Source organism: Leptonychotes weddellii, chromosome 4 (assembly GCF_054177405.1).
Source record: "Leptonychotes weddellii isolate Sample4059 chromosome 4, ASM5417740v2, whole genome shotgun sequence".
NCBI lineage: Eukaryota > Metazoa > Chordata > Mammalia > Carnivora > Phocidae > Leptonychotes > Leptonychotes weddellii.
In genome coordinates, this window is record NC_138372.1 from 157,533,132 (window position 1) to 157,553,659 (window position 20,528).

General features: G+C 39.5%; 1 protein-coding gene across 3 annotated transcripts in view; it reads left to right on the forward strand.

Moving 5' to 3' along the window:
- NSMCE2 (NSE2 SUMO ligase component of SMC5/6 complex) overlaps window positions 1-20,528 on the forward strand; it is a 197,897-nt gene that overhangs the window by 90,015 nt on the left and 87,354 nt on the right. For 2 of the 3 annotated variants that reach the window (XM_081816537.1, XM_081816540.1), the window contains one exon: window positions 15,743-15,826. The exons of the other annotated variant lie outside the window; for it this stretch is intronic. In XM_081816537.1, the coding sequence (XP_081672663.1) occupies window positions 15,743-15,826 (84 nt within the window). The remainder of the gene's footprint in view (window positions 1-15,742; window positions 15,827-20,528) is intronic. 3 annotated transcript variants of the gene reach the window in all.

Genomic DNA, 20,528 nt, shown 5'->3' on the forward strand with positions numbered 1-20,528 from the left:
TGATACTGTATAATGATTCCATTTGACATCCGTAGTCCACATTTTCTACTGTTTTTGCTAGATACTTTTTAAGCATTTTAGTCTCCTGTGGCTATACTATCAGAGAAATGACTCTTAATACAGAACCAAGTGAAATCCGTGAACAACCCACTAAGTTGCTTTAATAGCACAGACTTTTAAATGCATCATTAATGGTATATACTCTCTACATATTTGCTCTTTGGTCTCGGGAGAGGCAGGTAGGCAGAAGGAGATGAAAGGATAGCCTAAGTTGCATTTAGTGTTTCCACTGTTCCAAAGCCTGGATATAAATGAAAGATGATCATTTCTACTTAATTTATCTGGCTAGATTCCTGTGCCTAATGGCTGCGCATATACCATAAACACCGGGAAGAAGCAGCCATGGAAACACTTGTTTTCTTGTTGGGCTAAATTTACTCTGGGTTGAATATTAACACAGTGCCTGGCAGTACTTTAAAAGCAAAAATAGCTTAAGCGTGACTCACTCTGAGTCATTTACTGCTAGTGCTGCTCTACTGCCTAGAGCTTGACATTGAACAAGTTGGCAGCCTGGATTGCTACATTTTTTCTAGGAACTCTGAACAGATTTCATTCTTGTGAATTCGCTTGTGCAACGATATTAAATAGAGTAATATGTTTATTTTGTTTCAAAGTCAAATGAATTTGAGAATGGTGAAACTGAAGTATTTTTCTTGGGCTTTCTGGAAAGGCTAGATTCTCAGAATTCTCCTGTGACTTACTTTATCTTATAAAGAATTAATAAAATGTCATGGAGGTTTTGTTTTAGGTGCTTGGCCTTTTCTGATCAAAAACATCATACTTCCTGAAAATCATTATAAAAACGAGCTTAGTAGTACTACCAAGTAGGATTCATTAAATTTCTGACATTACCTGACAAGATGGAAACATGCCATCCTGAAAGCTTTTTCTCTTTCTTCTTTTTTTTTTAAATACGGTGAGGCATGTAACATAGCCTGCCTTGTAGTTAAGTTGGGTGTATGACTTGTAAAGTCCTCTCTTGTTATTAAAGGTTATATAATGGGAAGTTCATTGGTTTTGAAAGGCAGACCAAACCCACCCACAGGATTTCTATTGGCCCTTTAAATAAATGTATCGCATGCCTTTCCCTGAGTAACCCTTGCGGCTGAGGAGGGAGTGAGCAGCTTGCTGGCTGACTGTAGGAAAACCCATAAAGGATCGGTTGGTCTCATCTGGGCTGGGGTCAGGAATGGCTGAGAATCTAAAAGTACATATATGAGGATGGTTTTCCCATGGTGTTGCAATCTTTTATTTTAACATGTTTTTGTGTTTAGTTTTTGGAGTTGCCTAACAGTATAATTTCAATTGAGGCTTAGTTTCAACTCTTTTATTATAAACTGTGGGAACATGATTTTTTTTTCTGTTTAAAGGCACAATCATTTTGCCTTAGGATTTCAATAATTTATAAAGAAAGTTTTCCGATGACAGCCTAAAACCAAAATGAGCCTAACCTAATGCTTGATATTATTTTGAAATTGTTTTACCATAAAAGTCTTACATTGGGAGATGTAACTCTGGCAGAGAATTTCAACATAGTTGCATAAATTGTGTTTCATATTACAACTTGTTCTCTACTTGACTTCATTGAAATTAATAAAAGAACTCTTTCAGAAGGATCTGGTGAGTTAGCATCATTATTTAAAAAAAAAAAAAAAAGCGAAGAACTTACTCATAATGTATCCTGTGTTGCTAAGTTTTCAAAGTTAGTGATCTCAGCCACACCCAGAGAGCCCTTTGAGAAGACTGAAATCCACTTATTCATTTATGCTGGCTTAAAATTTTCTTCCCAATAAAATAAAAAGTAAAAGCGGAGATCGATCTGAATTTTCCCCGAGATATATGGTGATTTCATGAAAACCTAACATTTGAAAATTGAGTTGCTGCCAAGTCTTGAATGTAAAACATAGTTCCTTATTCTGTGGTTAAAGAGGTCCTTTAAAGTCGGGCTTTCTGACTGGGTGCTGTGTGTGGGTGCTAAAAATATCCCCAAGGTGCTTTTTGTATCCCAAAGGGGTCCCATCATCCTGCCTTAGATCCAGAGGAGAGAATGCCAGGTCCTGCTGTAGTATTCCCCTGTGTCGCGGTCTCGCTGACTCTCTCCTGCGGCATTTTGGAGACCTATAAATGAGTTATTTGTATGGCTTGAAAATTAACTCAAGATTTAGGTAACCAACACTAGTTAGGTTGTAAACTGAGAAGTCTAGTCTAAATGAATCTCAGCATGGCTGAGTAGCCAGTCTGTTATTATGCCAGTTATGTAGACGTGTCTTGTCCATAGGAATGTATGAAGAAAACCTCAGGTCTTCATGCAGGGCCCAGCATAAAGTAGGTATTCAATAAAAGCTCATTAAATCTGCATTTGCTTATATGACCACTATTATAACTGCTCACCTTATTTGGCCCGCCAAGCTTTGTTCCTTTCCTTTTATTCATCTCTATACTCAAACATTTATTGAGCTCTTATTATATGCCAGAAACTTGCAAGATATTTGAGATAAAAGATTAATAAGCCTTCAAGAAGTACAGTCTTCACTTGGAGAGGCAGATAGGCAAATTATTAACTATGTTCATCATATGCTTTTTTTTTTTTTTTAAAGTCTAGGTACAAGGATGTCATGACCTTCAGTAGTAACATCTGGAAAAAACAAAACAAAACAAACCAATAGCAACTTTTGATTTCTTTGAGCATTTACTGTATATACCAGGTCTGTTCAGGGTACTGTGAAGTGTAGACGGTGGTATCATTCCCATTTTTCAGAGGAAGATATTGAGGCTCATAGAGCATGAGCAATTTGCCCAACTTCATATTAATTATTCAGACCCAGGAAATCTGGTTGCAGAGTCCATGTCCTTAACCGTCACATAAACTGCCTCTTGTTGATGTACTGAGGAAAAAGAAAGAACTCTTAGAGTAAGAGAAAATGGGAGGTCAGTGCACCCAGCGATAATGGCATCTCTTTTGTGGAGCATTAGGGTTTTTTTTAAGAGGAATGATTACTTTGGAGTAGGTTTGCTAAAGTCCGTGTTGCTAAAACAAAGTGCCCTCATAAGTAGGCTAATTCTGAGAGTGATTTACCACATACCCAGCATATCTTTCTTAGGCTATATGTGCTAATCCCTAAAATGAGCTGAGTCTGAGGACTTCATGTTCTTTCACATGACCTCAGAGACTAAAATCAGCTCTTAAACCAATGCTGGTTTCTGCCATTCAGAGAGCAGTGCTTGGAAACAGCTCAGCTAAAAGTAAAGCTTTGCTTTCCTTCAATTGAAGGCAGTGTTCCTTCTCTCATCTTGTCCTTTCAACTCCGTTCACCTCCAACCCCCCAATTTTTTGTTTTTTTAATAGTCCCCACTACTAAACAGTTATCAGAGCCTGCTGCTCTTGTTTCTTCCTTGGCTCTGTCCAAGTTCCCGATAGCTGCAGCAGAAGTAGAAGTGAAAATCGTCAGCTTGCCCTGTGCCCATATCCTGTAGGTGGAGCACCCCCCTAAAGGGCCTAAAGGGACAATGAGCAAAGACGCTTCTCCCGGGAGTTCCCCTGGCATTTTTCTCTGTTTCATTGTGTGCTTTCGGAGACATTTGTTTTTATTTGGTAGGGTATTTTTTTAATTTCTTGGCCTATTTTATAAGAAAGTGTTTTGTCTTAACATGGGAGCAAATTGTACCTACTCACTGGACAAAGTTGTCTGCAAGGACCTTGCCGTTTTCACCCCCTGCAGGCCCACCTTGGGGCTGCTGTAGGCAAATAATCATTCTGCTTGGTGAGTGTGAAGCAGAGAGAATGAGTGCATTTCCAGGTAAAATATCCAGTTTTGTGGGTTTTTTAAAATTTTCAAGTAATGATTTCCAAAAGATGAATTTTTAATAGACTTGTTACAGCTTAATCGAAATGTATCATTGAGTCTGAAGTTGCCCTCACTTAGCACCCACATACGTAACACTTAGTAATTCTTTACACTTTTGATTCAACACAAACTCTATGTTTATTTGTAAGAAAAAAGAGTGCATACATTTTCTTCAAGAAAACCAGAATCAAACATTTTGTCTTGAGCTTTTTCCCCACACATTAAACTAACATGTTGGTAATCAAGATGATGCACTGCGGAAAGACATGCAATTCTACCCTGAGGGCAGTGTGACTTTTGACTAAATATTCTTGTGCCCCAGTCTTTGTGAATTTTCTTTTAAACATGTCTAATCCTGACATTTTAAAATAACATTTTATAAATCTACCGGAAAGGGAAGGTGACCATACAACTATCAGATGGTGAATTCTAATCATGGGACGTTCGCGTGGGTTGTCTGTAATTGAAGACAGTGCATCCTTTGTCATTGAAGACGGTGCAAGTGAGGACGTGGAGATGGCCAGGAACAGAAAGGAGAGAGGGGTGAACGGCTGCTTTCTCGGCACTGAGCCCCCTCATATCTGTAGCTAGGATCGGTTCTAGATCTCATCTTTTTTTGTGTGTTTTATTTATTTATTTGAGAGAGTGCGAGCACGTGTGCGAGAGCACAAGCAGGGGGAGCGGCAGAGGGAGAGGGAGAAGCAGACTCCCCCCAGAGCAGGGAGCCAGACACAGGCTCGATCCCAGGACCCTGAGATCGTGACCTGAGCCGAAGGCAGCCGCTTAACCGACTGAGCCACCCAAGCGCCCTGAGATCTCATCCTTGATGCTTGGAGGCCTTGGGGAGTTGGAAAACCAGTTTGGGCATTGCAGGCAGCTCTAGATTAGTGTTTTCCCAGGTTTTCACTTCCTGACTCTGGAGGAAGGAATGCCACTTGTCAAAGAGGGAATGGGAGTTACACTTGAGAATAAAAATGTAGTTTTGGAGATGAGGTTGGGATGGGGAGAGAAAATTTGTGGGGAAGATAAAGGAGAGGAAAAGACAACTTTCTTTCTCCCCTTTACTCCTCCCTGTTTGACAATCTGGTTATTTCTGCTTTCTCCCTTGGCTTCCTCTTCTCTCTGCCCCTTCGATGGCACTGTGCTTCACAACTTGTTCTCTCTTCCCTCTTTCTCTTCTTTCTGTGTCCCCAACCCCATCAACTTCCTTTAGTGGCCCCATCCTACTTCGCAGAGGTGTCCACCAGTCGGTGCCACGTTCACAGCATAGCTGGGCAGTCTGAAATACCTGTGCACACTCAGGGTCTGTTTCACAATCCGCCTTTGCCACCCAGCAAGCTTCGCCAGACTTTCTAGTTTCCCTTAAAGTCAGAGTGAGCCCCCGTACTCATCCTCATCCATCTTCCAGTCAGGTAGACAGTCTCCAGATCCATGGGACATGAGACAGGAGAGGACCTGCCATGTCCTAGACATTGGTAGTAGAGATTTTATCAGTGGTGTCAGCATCTGTTCTGCAGGTACCTGTGAGAAAGTGTGGGGGTTTTCCCTGATTTGTGAATGGGGTATCTATGGCTCAGAGAGAACAAGTCACACGGCTGACAAGTGGCCGAGCTGGAACTGAGCCTTACCCCATCCAGAGCTGGTGCTTTGCCGCCTAGCAAATAACTAGTCAAATGCTTACTTACTCTTTCTATTTACAATTAAGAAAAACTTTTATTAGTATCTTTTTCTAAACTATGGCATTAATTTTCGATTTTTAATGACGTCTACCTGAATATATTGAGATTAATATTAATGATCAGGAAATCTTTTACTGGACTAGTAAGACTCTTAAGTATTTGCAAACCTGACTAAGCTTTAATTAGAATTTCTTTATATTCAATCTTTTTAAAATTACTTTGCTAACTATATAATTGTGTATATTGTAGAAAATTCAGATAATGTAGGGGACAAAAAATAAAAAACACCAATTATCCCACCACTCAGAGATAGCCACATACCAACGTCTGTATTTCCTTAGTCTTTTTTCCTGTGAAATATACACTTGCAAATTTGAGATCAGTCCTTGATTATTTAACTCAGTATACTGTGAGCTGATTAAATATTTGAAAACATGATTTTAAGATGAGGCCTAATATTCCATTTTATTACTGTATTGTGATTTTTTTCCTCTTTGAATCATTACCCTCTATTAATACTCATTGGTAGTCTATCCATTGATAATAATGAATATTATCATTTTTTAAAGTCAGTTTGGTAGTTTAAAAATAATTTATGCATTGAGTCTACACTATTAAAAGGCACCATTTTTAGGTCATTTCTTTGTTATTTTAAATTTATGTGTCGTAAAGATTAAATAATGGTATATCTTTCAGGGAGAAGTTGTTTTCTAAAAATTACTTCAAAAGTTGGAACAAGTGGTTTGTGTTTTGTTCTGGTAAAAATTTACTCCTTTTGAAAGTGTTTTCCATACATCTGTTAATTCAATCAGCAGACATTTATTAAATCCTTTCCTGTACAAGGTGTTAATTGCTGAGAATAAAAAGAGGAAAAGCACGCTTTCTGCCTTCAAGAAGCTCATAATTTATGCAGGTAACATATATATATATAAACATAATTTTCTATTTAATATAATGGTAATAGTAGGACTCGAAATAAATACTAAAGTAAAGCCGCAAGCAGTGTGCAGGAAGAACACAAAGGAAAAGTGGTTAATTCTGATCAGTGGAATAAAGGGAAGACTTCCTGGAAGAGTTAACATTTGAGCTGGGCCTTGAGGCATGGGTAGAATTTCCCTCGGAGAAAGCCGCAAAGGGCATGTGAGGCTGGGAGTATAGTATAATCAGACCCACAGGCGGCTGGGAGCACATGTATTGGAGAAAGCACATGTTCCAGAGGGGTTGGTGTATACCATGCCAGGCTGGGGTTGGAGGGTGGGGGTTGGCACGGGGCCGGTGTAATAACAGGGAGCTTAGAGCTGGTAGGGGGTCAAACGATTGTACTCAATTAGCGTGTGCCTGGCTCTGTGCTAAGTTCCTTCTCATCTATAATCTCATTTGCTTTACATGACAGTTTGCGAGCTATTTATACCACCACTCAAAGATGGAAACAAAAGCTCAGAAAGCCTCAGTGATTTCCCTCAAAGTCACAAAGCTTGTAAGAGGCAGGACCAAAACTCAAACGTAGGCCTGAAGTTCATGCTTTTTTGCCTTTTTTTTTTTTTTTTATTCGTTCTACTTACCTAAGTTGAGATAAGAGTATAGAAAGCTCTGAAAACAATGTTAGGTGTTCATGGGCGTTGCTGTTTTTTTGATGAGTGATATTATCTGACTAGCGAAGATACCATCTGACTAGCGGAGGCAGAGTGAAGGGGGAGTTGGAAAAAGATATTGCAAGAAATGAGACAAGATTGACAACTATGACAGAAGTCCAAGCAAGACGTGGCGGGTCTAACTACCAAAGTGGCAGTGGGAACGGAGATGCAAACACGGAGAGAAGAGATTTGGAAGGGGAATTTAAGCATGGGGAAGACCGATGGTCTAAAGGCAATGAGGAGGACTAGATTAGATTTGTGGTCTCAACTTTTTTTTTTTTTTTTTTAATCATACTCCCCTTAGTAGTTAAATACTTTCCAGCATGTATCCAGTACAGAAATTTTACTGTTTTATTTTTTTACTCTCCTTTCCAGTAGATTTTCTTGTGCATATCCATTTTAAAGGTCACTGGAATTAATTAAGAAGAATGGGTGTTCGGGAAGGTTGGCAAGGAGGAAGAGTTAGCAAATAAGAGTTTCATTTTGGACACACTGAGTTTGAGGTGCCTAAAGGAGTTCAGTCATTTGGAGATGCTTCATACAAAGTTGGAAGTGAGTAGTGAAGTAAAATCATACGAAGCTTATGTTCTAGGTGAAATTCAGCTTTATCCTCAAAATAGAGCCAGTATATTTTTTTCCTAGTTCTATTTTCTTTTTTTTTTTTAAGATTTTTTTTTATTTATTTGACAGAGAGGGAAATAGCAAGAGCAGGAGCACAGGCAGGGGGAGTAGGGGAGGGAGAAGCAGGCTTCCCGCCGCACAACAGGGAGCCCGATGCGGGGCTCCATCCCAGGGTCCTGGGACCATGTCCTGGACCAAAGGCAGACGCTTAATGACTGAGCCACCCAGGCGCCCCTCCTAGTTCTATTTTCTATGTAAGAATAATTAAAAATTAAAGTCAGAAGTCTGTTTTATATTATTTTTAGCTACATATCTTTAGTTGATTGTTAGTGTTTTATCATTTGATTCTCAACTAAATATTTACAAATTTTTGAAAATGCTATCCTTGGTCTAAATTAAAGAATTAGTATTCTTAAAATAACTCTTTTGTGTAGTCTAAATGGGAAAATCGTTTTTTTTTTAAGACCTTGTTGATTGTAATTCATTGGCCTATTCAGACTTCCTTAAAATAGTCAAAGATATCAAGCCTAAACATGTCTTCCAAACAAGGAGATTCATCCAGAGATCAGAATGTCTTTATAAATGGCTAATGCTTTTCAGTAACTTTCTCAGAAGTATAATTCTCATTTCCTTCTGGCTAGTCCTCTGTTACTGAGTTAATACCTATAAAGCCTAGCCCAAAATACTTTCCATTTATTAAGATCCTACAATTATATGATTAAAGGCACAAATGCTGGTTGGTGTTTTGGGGGTGGTTCAGTTCGGTTTGATTTTAATTAAGAATACTGTTTTCTCTATGCACAAACAATGAATCATGGAACACTTTATCTAAAACTAATGATGTAATGTATGGGGATTAACATAAGAATAAAAAAAAAAAAGAAGCCATCCTAAAAAAAAAAAAAAAGAATACTGTTTTCTCAACCTTCAGCCAACAAAATCTTTTATTCTTAATATTCAAGGCATGTTTCCCTTTGGGGAAGTAGGGATGAAAAACAGCTGTAGTTCCTCCAAATCTCGTGAAGTTCAGTTAACTTTCTTCCTTTTGTCTGCTTCCTATCAGCCTCAATATATCAGTATCCTTGATGAATATTTATTGAATACCCAAAGAATAGTGGTACCATTGTAAGTTGATGATGTACTGATGTGGGAAAGCACCTTTTCTTTTTTATTGCTTAATGGATAAAATAAGGCACAAAGGAAAAAGAGTCTTTGGTGCACTTGGGCAAATAGATTCTCAAAACACGTACATAAAAATGGAAACATTTCTACTGGAAGAAATGGCATGGCCCAATCAAATGGATGGGTCCCCCTGATCTTGCCCCTGTCTTTCTTAGACAGCAGAGGGCAGCAGCATGAGCTACTTAGTTCCCCTGGAGCCATCAGCTTTTACTAGCTCTTTCCTCCTCTGAGCTCAGTACACACCAGGTACAGCTGCCCTGCTTGGACAGTAAATATTTGAGACTCTGAGGGAGAGGATTAAAGCACTGAACAAAATCACAGTATAGATGGGTAGTTCATAAAAATGACAGTATCTGATTTTACATTCTACACGTATAATCCTGGTCTCTTGTTTTTTAAGGCTTCATTCTAGAGCATTTTTGAGAGAGCAGATATTTAAGGCTGTTAGTCATAGAATAAGCCGTAGAGTCGTAGGATGTTTATAGTTGTTTTACAGGTAGAAGCAGGATAAGCCAATCTACAGGAAGTGCTGTGCCACAGTGAGGATTTAGTAAATGTGAATGAATGATTGCTGACATCTCTTCAAGAAAACAGTTTTTTTCCATAGCTGATCTGGATTCACAGTCTACTGCTGCTTTGTATTTGGCTAGCCTAAAACAGCAGTGACTGTAAAAACAAAGTGACTAAAGCATCTCAAGACCTTTGTTCTAGTTCTGCAGCTTTAATATTGTTAAGTGCTTACAGAGCAACCTCTTGAAAGCTTTTTCTCATTGCCTGGAACAGAGTTTGTGTTTCCTTTTGTGTTAACCTCAGAACTCTGATCATAGCACTTCTGCACACTGTAGGTCACAACCCACTAGTGAATAATGACATCATTGTAAAAGGTTGTGACCAGCATTTTATTGTAAAGGAAAGATACTGAACAGGGTATATTAGAAAATACCACATGTGCCATGCAAACTTTTGTTCATTTTAACATATGTTCTGTACACTGGGTTGTAAGGTAAAATGTATTTCTTACTGCAGAGCATGGTAAAAAAGTTTTTGGAAAACACTTCATTGTAACTTGCATCACATCTTCATGTAATTCTGTTTATAAATCTGTCCCCCCTACTAGACTCTGCACCTCTTGAAAGAAGGAATCACATTTTCACATTTTCTTTGTCTTAATTCCTAATACCTAGGACAGATCTTCCTGACATATGCGAGGTGTTCAGTAAATGTGGAATGAATGAATGAGTGCATGAATGAAAGTCACTTAATTCCTCTGAGCCTCATTTCTTTTTCATAAATTAGAATATTACCAACCCGATCTCACAGTGTTATTGTGAAGATCAATTGAGGTAATGCCTGTGAAAATGCTTTATACAAGTGTACAACATATACAACATAATTTTTGTTGTTGGGCAAATAAGCCTCAGGAACTCCAGAAATCTTAACTCATTATTCTCAAGATGGCATATTTTTTGTTGTTCTTAATAATATTATAAGCCTTTTTTAGATTTAGAGTTAGAAAACAGTCTTGAAAAATTGGGTGTGTGCCTTTTTTAAACTTTTTATTATGAAACATTCAATATACAAAGTAGGTCTAGGGAGGAAAAATTTTTCCTCTACCCTTCTAGATTCTTTTAGTTGGTCTGTTAATTAAGCTGACATAATATTAATGGGAGATTAGAAGGTTTAAACAGGAGAAGAACAAATTTAATTGCATAGGTACAGGAGCCCCATAGAGTCATGAGAGGCTCAAACACAGTTAATTGAGGCTTATATGCCATCCTGAGCCAAGCAGAAGGGGGCAGGAGTCTGGGGCTTCAAAGGGGAGGAAGACAGTTCACAGGGAGATGGGAAGAGCAGATGTTTGGTAAACAAATGTGTGTCATACCTTGCAGAGACCATGGGACACAGACAGGACTTAGAACGAGTAGGGTCTGTCAGCTCCTCCCAGCTTTACCACACCTAGCTCACACTGTGTAGTTATCTCTGGTGATAGTTCTCTTCTGGGACGGGGCCCTCTATTTAAATTGTTAGAGGCAGTAAGCAGGAGGTAAAAAGCTCTTCCTGACTCTTCTGGGCCTTGACTGTCTTCAGCTCAAACTAATCCACATGCCATAGCGGCACGTTTCCAGGAGGCTCAGTCTGAAGGCACAGTAGAAGATGGACTTCTGTGTGTACTCATCCTACCTTCAACAGTTGGTTGACTGTTTATGGCCAGTTTTGTTTCATCTGCATCCTCTCCTATGTTCCCTTCCCATCTTACTGTGAAAGAATAATGTATTTCTTTTCTTCTCCTCCTCCTCCCTCTTCCCCCTCTTTCTTTTTACCTTTTCAAGTATGTAGAACTTTTTCTTTCTTGTTTTTTTTTTTTTTTAATTTCTTTTATTTATTTTGGGGAGAGAGAGTTAAGTGCAGTGGGGAGAGGCAGAGGGAGAGGGAGAGAGATACCCAAGCACACACTCTACTGAGCGTGGAGCCCGATGCAGGGGCTCAATCTCATGACCCTGAGATCATGACCTGAGCCAAAACCAAGAGTTGGACGCTTAACCGACTGAGCCACCCAGGCGCCCCTAAAGTATGTAGAACCTTTAACATTCTTTTAAATGAGTTATTCTCTGACAGGAACTAGCAGGTAAACAAGATATATTATTTCCCAAGATTTTCATATGATGGTGACCAAAGTACATTACAAAACATGATCACATTCCAGAGTTGTAACTAGTTCTGGTAGATTTCTGTCAGGGACATTATCATTCCACCAGTCTCCCCTGCTGGAAACCTAGAAATCATCTTTTCCTCTTTCATTTCCTTCATGTAAGAAATAGGTCCTTATAGGTTATTTATTTAGAAAAATCTCTGGCTTTATCTTTTGCTTTTTTCTTTTTTTAAAGATTTATTTATTTATTCCAGAGAGGGCAGAGGGAGAGGGAGAGATCTCGAATCCTCAAGCAGACTCCCCACTGAGCACGGAGCCCAACGTGGGGCTTGATCCCAGGAGCCTGGGATCATAACCTGAGCCAAAATCCAGTCAGAATGACTGAGCTACCCAGGCAGCTCTGGCACCTCTGGCTTTATCTTTTTCATTCCTGTGACCAGGGCATCAGTTCTGATCTTTATCAACATACATCTGGACTATAACAGTTGAGAAGAAATGAACTAATACTTTGTGGCCATGCCATTTTATGTACATTTAATCCTTAACAAACCTGATTATCTGCATGTTTCAGGTTGTGAAAACTGGGCAAGCTCTTACAGGAATATTATATTGCTAAGGAATCTCCTTGCCCTGAGTCTTTCTGCCCCTGTAGTTCATTCCATATCAAAATACCATGATAATCTCCCTAAAATGTAACTCTTGCCTAATAAAAGCTATAATTGCTGATCCAGCACTTTACAAATTATTAGGGATTTTTCACGTTTGATTTCATTTTGCACAAACTACTCCATGAGGTTAGTATTTTATTACTACCTTGTAAGTAACCTGTAATGACTTCTATTTCCCGTCAAACCAATGATAAACTCTTAATATTGATGACATTCCACATTTTGTGCTATGGCTGTGCTGTGTCCATGTAATCATATCTCTCAGTGTGAACTGGAGTTAATTTTAGCCAGGTGAGCTTCCCTATGGTCCTCCTTAGTTACCATTCTCATCTCTTCCTAACGTCTGTTCAGACACAGCTCTTGTCCATGTCACCTGCTTCCCCCCCAGCCCTGTCCTCTCAGTGTGAACTCTACCAGCCCTACGGAGCCCATTTCAAGTCCCATCTTTTTGAAGAAGCCTTCTCCAATAATTTATGTCTTCCTATCTGTTTTTTCTTCATGATTTCCTTTGTCAGATATGTTTGCCCTTGAATGTAATTTAAAATTTTTCTCTCTGAACTATAAAAGTAATACATTGCTTCATGTAAAAATATTGTATAGGATATTTAAAAGTGAAAAGATAACTCCTGGGGTTTCCCAATCCCAGTTCATAGAAGGAACCACTGTTGCCTGTCTTTACCATCATATTTCAGTGCATAAACAAGAATGTGTGTGGGCACATATACACACACCTATTTACACATGTGGGAGATAGATACAGATAGATCTATTTTCTACACAGACACCATCCACGACTTTCTTTTTTTCACCTGACAGTATATCTTGGAAATCTTTCCATGTTTGGTGAGTGGAAGTGATTTCATTTAAACACATTGCTTTATTGCCTCATATTGTTTGATGTCAGATCATTTTATGCATCTACATTCTTACCTTCCTTCAAAGAAAGAAATCAGCAACCCCACAAGAGCAGAAGTAACCATATATTCATTCTCATGTCCATTCCTTTGCTCTTTACTCCTTGTGCATTTTTTGGATATTTAAGTGTTTGTGCTGTGGAAAATTAAGGATGTTTGCTTCTCATAACCCCTCAGGCATTAGGATATAGTACGTAAGAATTGAGAAGTGACACAGATTTCTGTTATTGGAAATATGGCCCATCGGGTTATTTGAACAATCCTCTTGCTGAAAACCATCCAAACTGTTGAATATGTAGAAGAAAACATCCTCAGAGCATCAAAGGGCAGAAAATCAAAGGAAATCTAAGGAACAGTGAGAGTGCATGGAGGCTTAAAGAACCAAGCTGCTGTAGCCCTACGGGCATTTACCAATGCAGGAGAATTTGAGCTCTGCCTGCCTTATGGGTAGTAAAACTAAGGAAATGATTAACATAAAATTCAGCATGATGATTTGGTTGGGGGGCGGTGGATGCAGGGAGTTTCTAGGGTACTCCGAACTTTTTATTTATTGACCTGGTGGCAGCTATCCAGGGAAATTTAGTTTCTAAACAGCATATTTATTTTGTGTAATTTTCTATATACATGTCATAATTGACAACAAAGAATTAAATGTAGAAGAATTAGTTGTAAAACAATGTATATAGTACGATCCCACCCATGTGTATATATTATATAAACGGATGCATGCATGTGTGTGTATATCGTAAATGGGATGTGTAATCCATAAATTTTACATGTTGATAGAATATATAAATTTATGTTTGTATACATATATAAATATGTGTTTGGGGCTGCAGGTGTGTGTGTGTGTGTGTGTTTCATGTACATAGAAAAAGATCTGGAAGAGTGTTCACCAAACTACTGAGGGCAACCTTGAAAGGTAGAACAGGGGTGGGGAAGTAGAAAGGAAGGAACCTATACTTCGTGCTTCACTGTTGTTAAATTTTTTTAAAGTAATCATCATTATTATTTAGGTCTTTTTTTTTTTTTTTAATCAGATTTACTGAAAGATGTGGCTTCTGTCTCTACCTGTGAGTATAAAAGGTACTCCCGCTGCCATGCTTCATGCCACTTGGCACAGTACCCTTTTTTTTTTTTTTAACACATATCTTGTTCCTTTGTTAGGCTGGAGCTTTTAAAGGGAACAAGACAATGTTGCGCTTATCTTCCTATTTCTTGTACCTTAAAGAGAGCAAAAGTCTGTAGGCATCCAGGAGATACAACATTTCCTTAGAGGCTCTTTTGAATGTTATTTTGTAGCTGGTACAGCAGTGAGCATACAGTTGGTACAGCGAATACAGGTTGGCTTGACTTTAACTGACACTTTGTGGAACCTGTAGGCAAGTGTGGAGTCCACCGTGCGGTGCCCCTTTTGATCTCAGAAAGCTGGAAAATGAAAATACTCTCTGAAAATTAAACTAAGAAATGCACATCTACCAGATTAAATCCAAGAGAGCCAACGTGAACCTAAGAAACATGAAGACTCCTTGGACAGTAAGATTTGACTATAATTGAAGGTACTGGCATCTTAAAAACTCCCAAACATATAAAATCTCCATCAGAAGAGCATTTTCTCTGTCCCTAAAACAGAGAAAAGGAAAAGCAATCAATTTAAGTGTTGTGATACCCAACCAAGCACTGTCTGACCAATAGCACCTGCCAGGTTGAGGCATGCATCCAGCCTGCCTGGCAGGTGGATAACCCTGTTGTGGAAAGCTGCAGAGCCTCATGCCATTTTGTGCTGGAATCCTGTGTAATTAACTCCACTTGCTCTGCTTCCACGCCCACCAAGCTTCCCTCTGATAATTTGTCTTCCCAAGGAGATAATGCACTATCAGGCTGATGGACATTCAGTAGCCTGAATCTTCTGCTGTTCACTGTAAATAATAAAGTCGCCTTCTTCTTCTTCTTTTTTTTTTTAATACATCAGTGTCTTGTGAGTTTTGTTAGCATGAGTCTGCATTCCTGGGTCCAGTCAAAAGAGATCGGGTATCAGAGTCTGTGAGGCTCATCAAGGTAAATGCTACCTTGAGGGCATCTGTTGGGAGCGGATTGCTGGATTTCCCAGGTGATGCCCATCCATGTCGTCATGCTTCATGTTGCCTTTCCATTCCACACGTCACCAGCATAATTCTGCCCAGAAGTAATCTCTTAAGAACATCTTCATAATGTGCACATTTCAGTTAGAGAGTACCAAATAATATTGTCAGTGAGAGTAGACCCTGTTCTTCTGGGTGAGTATTACTTGTTTGGTTTGGCAAATTTCACACCTGTATGGAGGGATGGAATATATATATTGTCAATGCCACATCATGAGGATCTCTGACAACTCATTTCCAATTCTGGCTTCTCAGCCTCTTCTGGCTTCACTCTGGCTCTCATCTCATTGTCCACATCGATCCTGGCATCATTCTCAAGTCACTTCCTAATCTGGGTCTCTCTTGCAGCAGCGAAACCTAAAGAAGATGGAGGACACAATGAGGTCGACAAGATTAAGGATAAGGATGCAAGTAGAGCAGGCAATGAACGAGGTTATAGAATTTTTTTCTTCCGTTCTCATCTTTCTCTCTCTCCTCAAAACAGCTCCCGTAGCATTTGAAAGGGTTTCACATACCACACATGTGACATGTTCAGCTCATCTATGAATGTAACGGAACTTAGGCCAGATTTCAATAAATCATTCACAGCAATTTCTTGCTAAGAAGGGTATCAGAGTAGATAACAGGGCAAAACCCATTACAACTCTTGAGTGAATCCTGGAATTTTTTTCTAAGTGATGACTATTACCTCAAATAAGACACTGTCAGGTGGGAGGGACTTTACTAAACTGTGGTTTTCCCCCTTTCTCCTGTTCTCCTGCTTCCAGCCAGCATGACTGACCACTAAATTTCACCATAAATTTATCAGGAATTTACCCAGAGCAATCCTCAGTTGTCACTACTAGTTAAAATAATATATTTTTATGAATAGATTAAAACCTCACCAAAATTCCAGATAGCATAGATTAATATAGAATCTTAAAAAGATGTTTTTACAGACTTGGTTTTTAAAACCTATTTTTTTAACAGTCACAGTTTTTCCATTTATACAATTGGAGTTCTGTAGCAGAATTACACACTGTTGGATTATAAGTATATATAATAAATTCATGAGGCTTCTATCCATGTACATCATGACAGAGCTGTTCTTATGTGTTGTTAAATGATACGGGGCTGAATTGCTAGACAGGTAGTTGTGGACCATTCCTGATTACCTAGATGCTAATTAAGTAACCAATGAATTCACCAAGCCTTTTGACCCAGTTTGCCAAGCGGCTTTCATTTTCTTTGGATGAAAGATGATGCTGATGCGGACAGGGTCCAGTTTCCAGCCCCTTGTAAGCAAGGTTTGTTTCACAGCCAGAGACATCGTGGACATGAGATCAGTAGCCACCCTGCGGACTCCGCAGTAATGGAAGTTAGGCCAGGTGGCATTGAAACACGAAATAATCAAGCCTATCACCACTCTGAAGTACCTGTCCTACATCTGTGGATTAGTGCAGCATCTTAGGCAAAAGTGAACATTTTCTAAAGCAAACCTTTTTGCTTTGTTTTATGCTGATAGGAGAGCTTACCAAAAGAAGAAAGATCATATTCCCTTCCTTTATTAAATGTTTAATTACCTAGGGAGAGGATGCACATGGTCAGCATTTATTTAAAAAAAAACACCCAGAACTTTCAAAATTACCTGTGTTTTTCAGAACTTACATACATCTTATCATTTTACCAAAGTGCCTGATATAATTTCACGATTCCTCCAAATAGGACACTACATACACTGTACTATGAATAAAGGAGTAGAGTGAGCCAGGGAAGGAGGATCACCTGAGAAGTGGTGAGGGTTTGACCTCCTCTTCCTGCCCCTCCCTTGTCATAAGCCCAGCCAACTGCCTTCCTTTTCCTTTTTCTCTTTCCTTCTGTTGAAGGTGAGAGTCTAGATAGGGATTCACTAGCCAGAACGGAAAAGACAGCTGGATTGTAGAATAGAACTTGTCTTAAGTTGGGTAGCATTATGGCAAGCTGAAGTTTTCAGTTTTCAAAATTATACAGATCTCCTCAGATCCTGATAGACCCTTTGTATGGAAGCCACCCTTTCACACACTGAGTGCATGAGGACCCTGCGTAAAATGGCCAAGGAAACAGAAGTTCCTCTTCTCCCTCAGTTCTTTCCTGGCGTGTGTTTTTCTTCAGCTCTTCTGCAGCTTGAGTCTCTGCCTCTTGTCCCTTTTCAGGAAAAGTTTACCCTAGGGCTTGATGTCATTGGGTCAATCCCTGTGTGTGTCTATGTGTTGTGTGTGTGTGTGTGTGTGTGTGTCTACGTTTTGGTTTTGTTCGTTTGTAATACACTTTAGAATAGTCCTTTCTAACCAAGCATTTCTTAAATTTTTAGGATTGACTGTTTAGGCAGTCTAAAAATTACCCTTAACAAATGTATATGCACATAAAATGTTGGGTACAATTCTGTGGTATTCATGCACTCCTAATGTCTGTTTATGGATCTCAGCTGGATTCAGAATCCCTCTCCCATGATGGAATTCCAAAATTCTCTACTTGCATGGACTCTTGTGGGGTTTGAAAATACATTCATTCACCTGATACCCATTAAATGCCTACTCCATGTCAGGAACCATGCAGGGCACTGAGATAAGGTGAAAAGGACAGTGGCCCACCCATCAAAATTTCCATTGTAGTTGAGGAGACAGACGAGTAAAAAGACGATTACAGTACAGAATAGATGTAATAGTAGGGGAAATACGGGATACTTTGGGGAACACATCAGATGAATGTTTAATTCAGCTTTGGGACATCAAGAAATTCTCCTTACAATGACACCTGAGTTATTCTCCCAAGTAGAAGGAATGCTGTGTACAACATCAGGGGCATTATCAGCTTGTATATTATATTGAGAAATTTGGATTTGATTTTGAAAGGCCTTAAGTTGAGGGGATAAGAACTGATCTGTGAGGAAGATAAGTGACTATAGCCTACAGAGAACAGGTTGGGAGAAGCAGGACTGGAGCCTGGCAAACTTTGGCAGTAAGCCAAGCAGACAATAATAGTGATTTTAACTAAACTACTGACTATGGATGAAAGGAAAGAGGATGAGTGGAAAGAAAATGAATTGGAAACCACAGAATTTAGTGATTGACTGCATTCATTCCTTCAACAAATATTTGTTGTGTTGCTGTGTGTTAGGCCCTCTTCATTCTTTTGCTGGCCATCCCTGAGTCCTTTGAGGTGAAGATTCCGATTCCCTTTAGCTAAGGTGGTGGGGAATGTGTGAAGTTTAATATGTAAGCTCAGGTTACCATCTTGAACCAGAAGCCTATCCAGTACATCCTGATGAATGATAGTGAAGTAGACAAGACGCCATCTCTGTCCTCAAGTCCAGTGGCAGCGACTTCCAGGCTTCTGGAGTGGACCGCTCGGTGGATGATGGTGCCATTTGCCAGAGACGGAACAGATGTGTCTCAGACGAAAGGCCCTGGGCAGAAGTGCTTCTTCAAGCTGTAAATGCCCCTCCTGAAGTTTCAGGATATCCCTGTAGGTGAGAATCACCATGCTTAATGACAGATGCGTTGCTGATGGGAGAAAGTTTCTACAGAAACAGTATTTGGGGAGGGGCCAAAGAATCACCGATAGAGATGGTAGTTGGAGCCAGGAAGAGTATGTTGAATGAGAGGAGGGGGCTGAGGTTTGGACCTGGCAAAACCACAGAGAAAGAAGAGGAATCCGATGAGAAAGCCAAAGAGTATAGAGAAAGTAAAAGATGTTCCAAGATGGAGCCTGAGGGACAGGAGGGAGGGGTAGCCGTGTGGCAGCCACAGTCCACTTTCAGGGTGTGCTGGATAGGCTTCTGGCTCAAGACGGAAGCCTGAGCTTGCATGTCAAACCTCACACGCTCACCACCACTTTGGCTAAAGGGAATCGGGAATCTCCACGTCGAAGGGCTGAGAGGGGGGCCAGCAAAGAACAATGAAGAAATTTTATGCCATGTGAATTCTATCTCAATAAAGCGGTTATTAACAAAAAGAATCATGAAAAATTCTCTTTTAAATATATTCTAACATAATTGTTATACTTAAAAAATGAGTAAACTCTAAGCATCCAGCTGTGTGGGGGTGGGATAGGGGGGAGTGAGGGAGATGCTGTCCACAAAAGGAGAGTAAATTTGTACCCAGTTACCTACTAACATCGTACGCCGAACGCAGTGGAACGGCACCTTAGATGCTAGAGGGAGTGTGCTGTTCACATTTTACAGCCAGCGGAGACGTCATTGCCTGAAAGGGCAACAGAAGGATCATCTTTGACATTGAATGACCCGCGAAACATCCCATTCATGTACTTGTCCTGAACAACAAAAATGCAAGGAGATCCAGAGCCAAACAAGTAATTAGAATTACAAACCCAATAGGGGAGGAAATCAAAATAGAGTATTTTTTTAAGTGGTATGGAATTACTTATGAATAACAGTTGTTAATACGGTAGTAAGCCATAATGTTAACAATAAATGATTCCTCAAAAAACTAATATAACAGACCAATAGTAATGGGAACCCACAATTATAAAATGCTTCAACAGTTTGACAGGCAGAAGGAAGACGAAGGAGTGCAAGGAGACTCGATGCTGTTTTAGGGTTGGCTTCTGTAAAGAAATCGAGGATGAAGAAAATTCTAAGTTAAGCAGTACTAGTGTGGAAATGAGATGAAAAATTTCTTGGCCACGAGTCGGGATAGAACATCTTAATATGGCTAAGGAGAGGGTGGTAAGGAGAAAACAATTTGGAAGCATAAAAAGCAGAATATAGTTTAAATTAAAACCGAACATATTCATTACCACACAGTAACAACCCTATTCTATTAGGAGACAAGTATTCAAATTGTTTTTTTAAAAAATCCAACCATAATAATTTGATCCAGAGTCATGCCTAAAAAAAAAAAAGTCATATAACCATAGATGCAGAGGGAATTTTTAAAAATATATTTGAAAAGAGTTATATTTTGGGGCGCCTGGGTGGCTCAGTTGGTTAAGCGACTGCCTTCGGCTCAGGTCATGATCCTGGAGTCCCGGGATCGAGTCCCGCATCGGGCTCCCTGCTCGGCAGGGAGTCTGCTTCTCCCTCTGACCCTCCTCCCTCTCATGCTCTCTGTCTCTCATTCTCTCTCTCTCAAATAAATAAATAAAATCTTAAAAA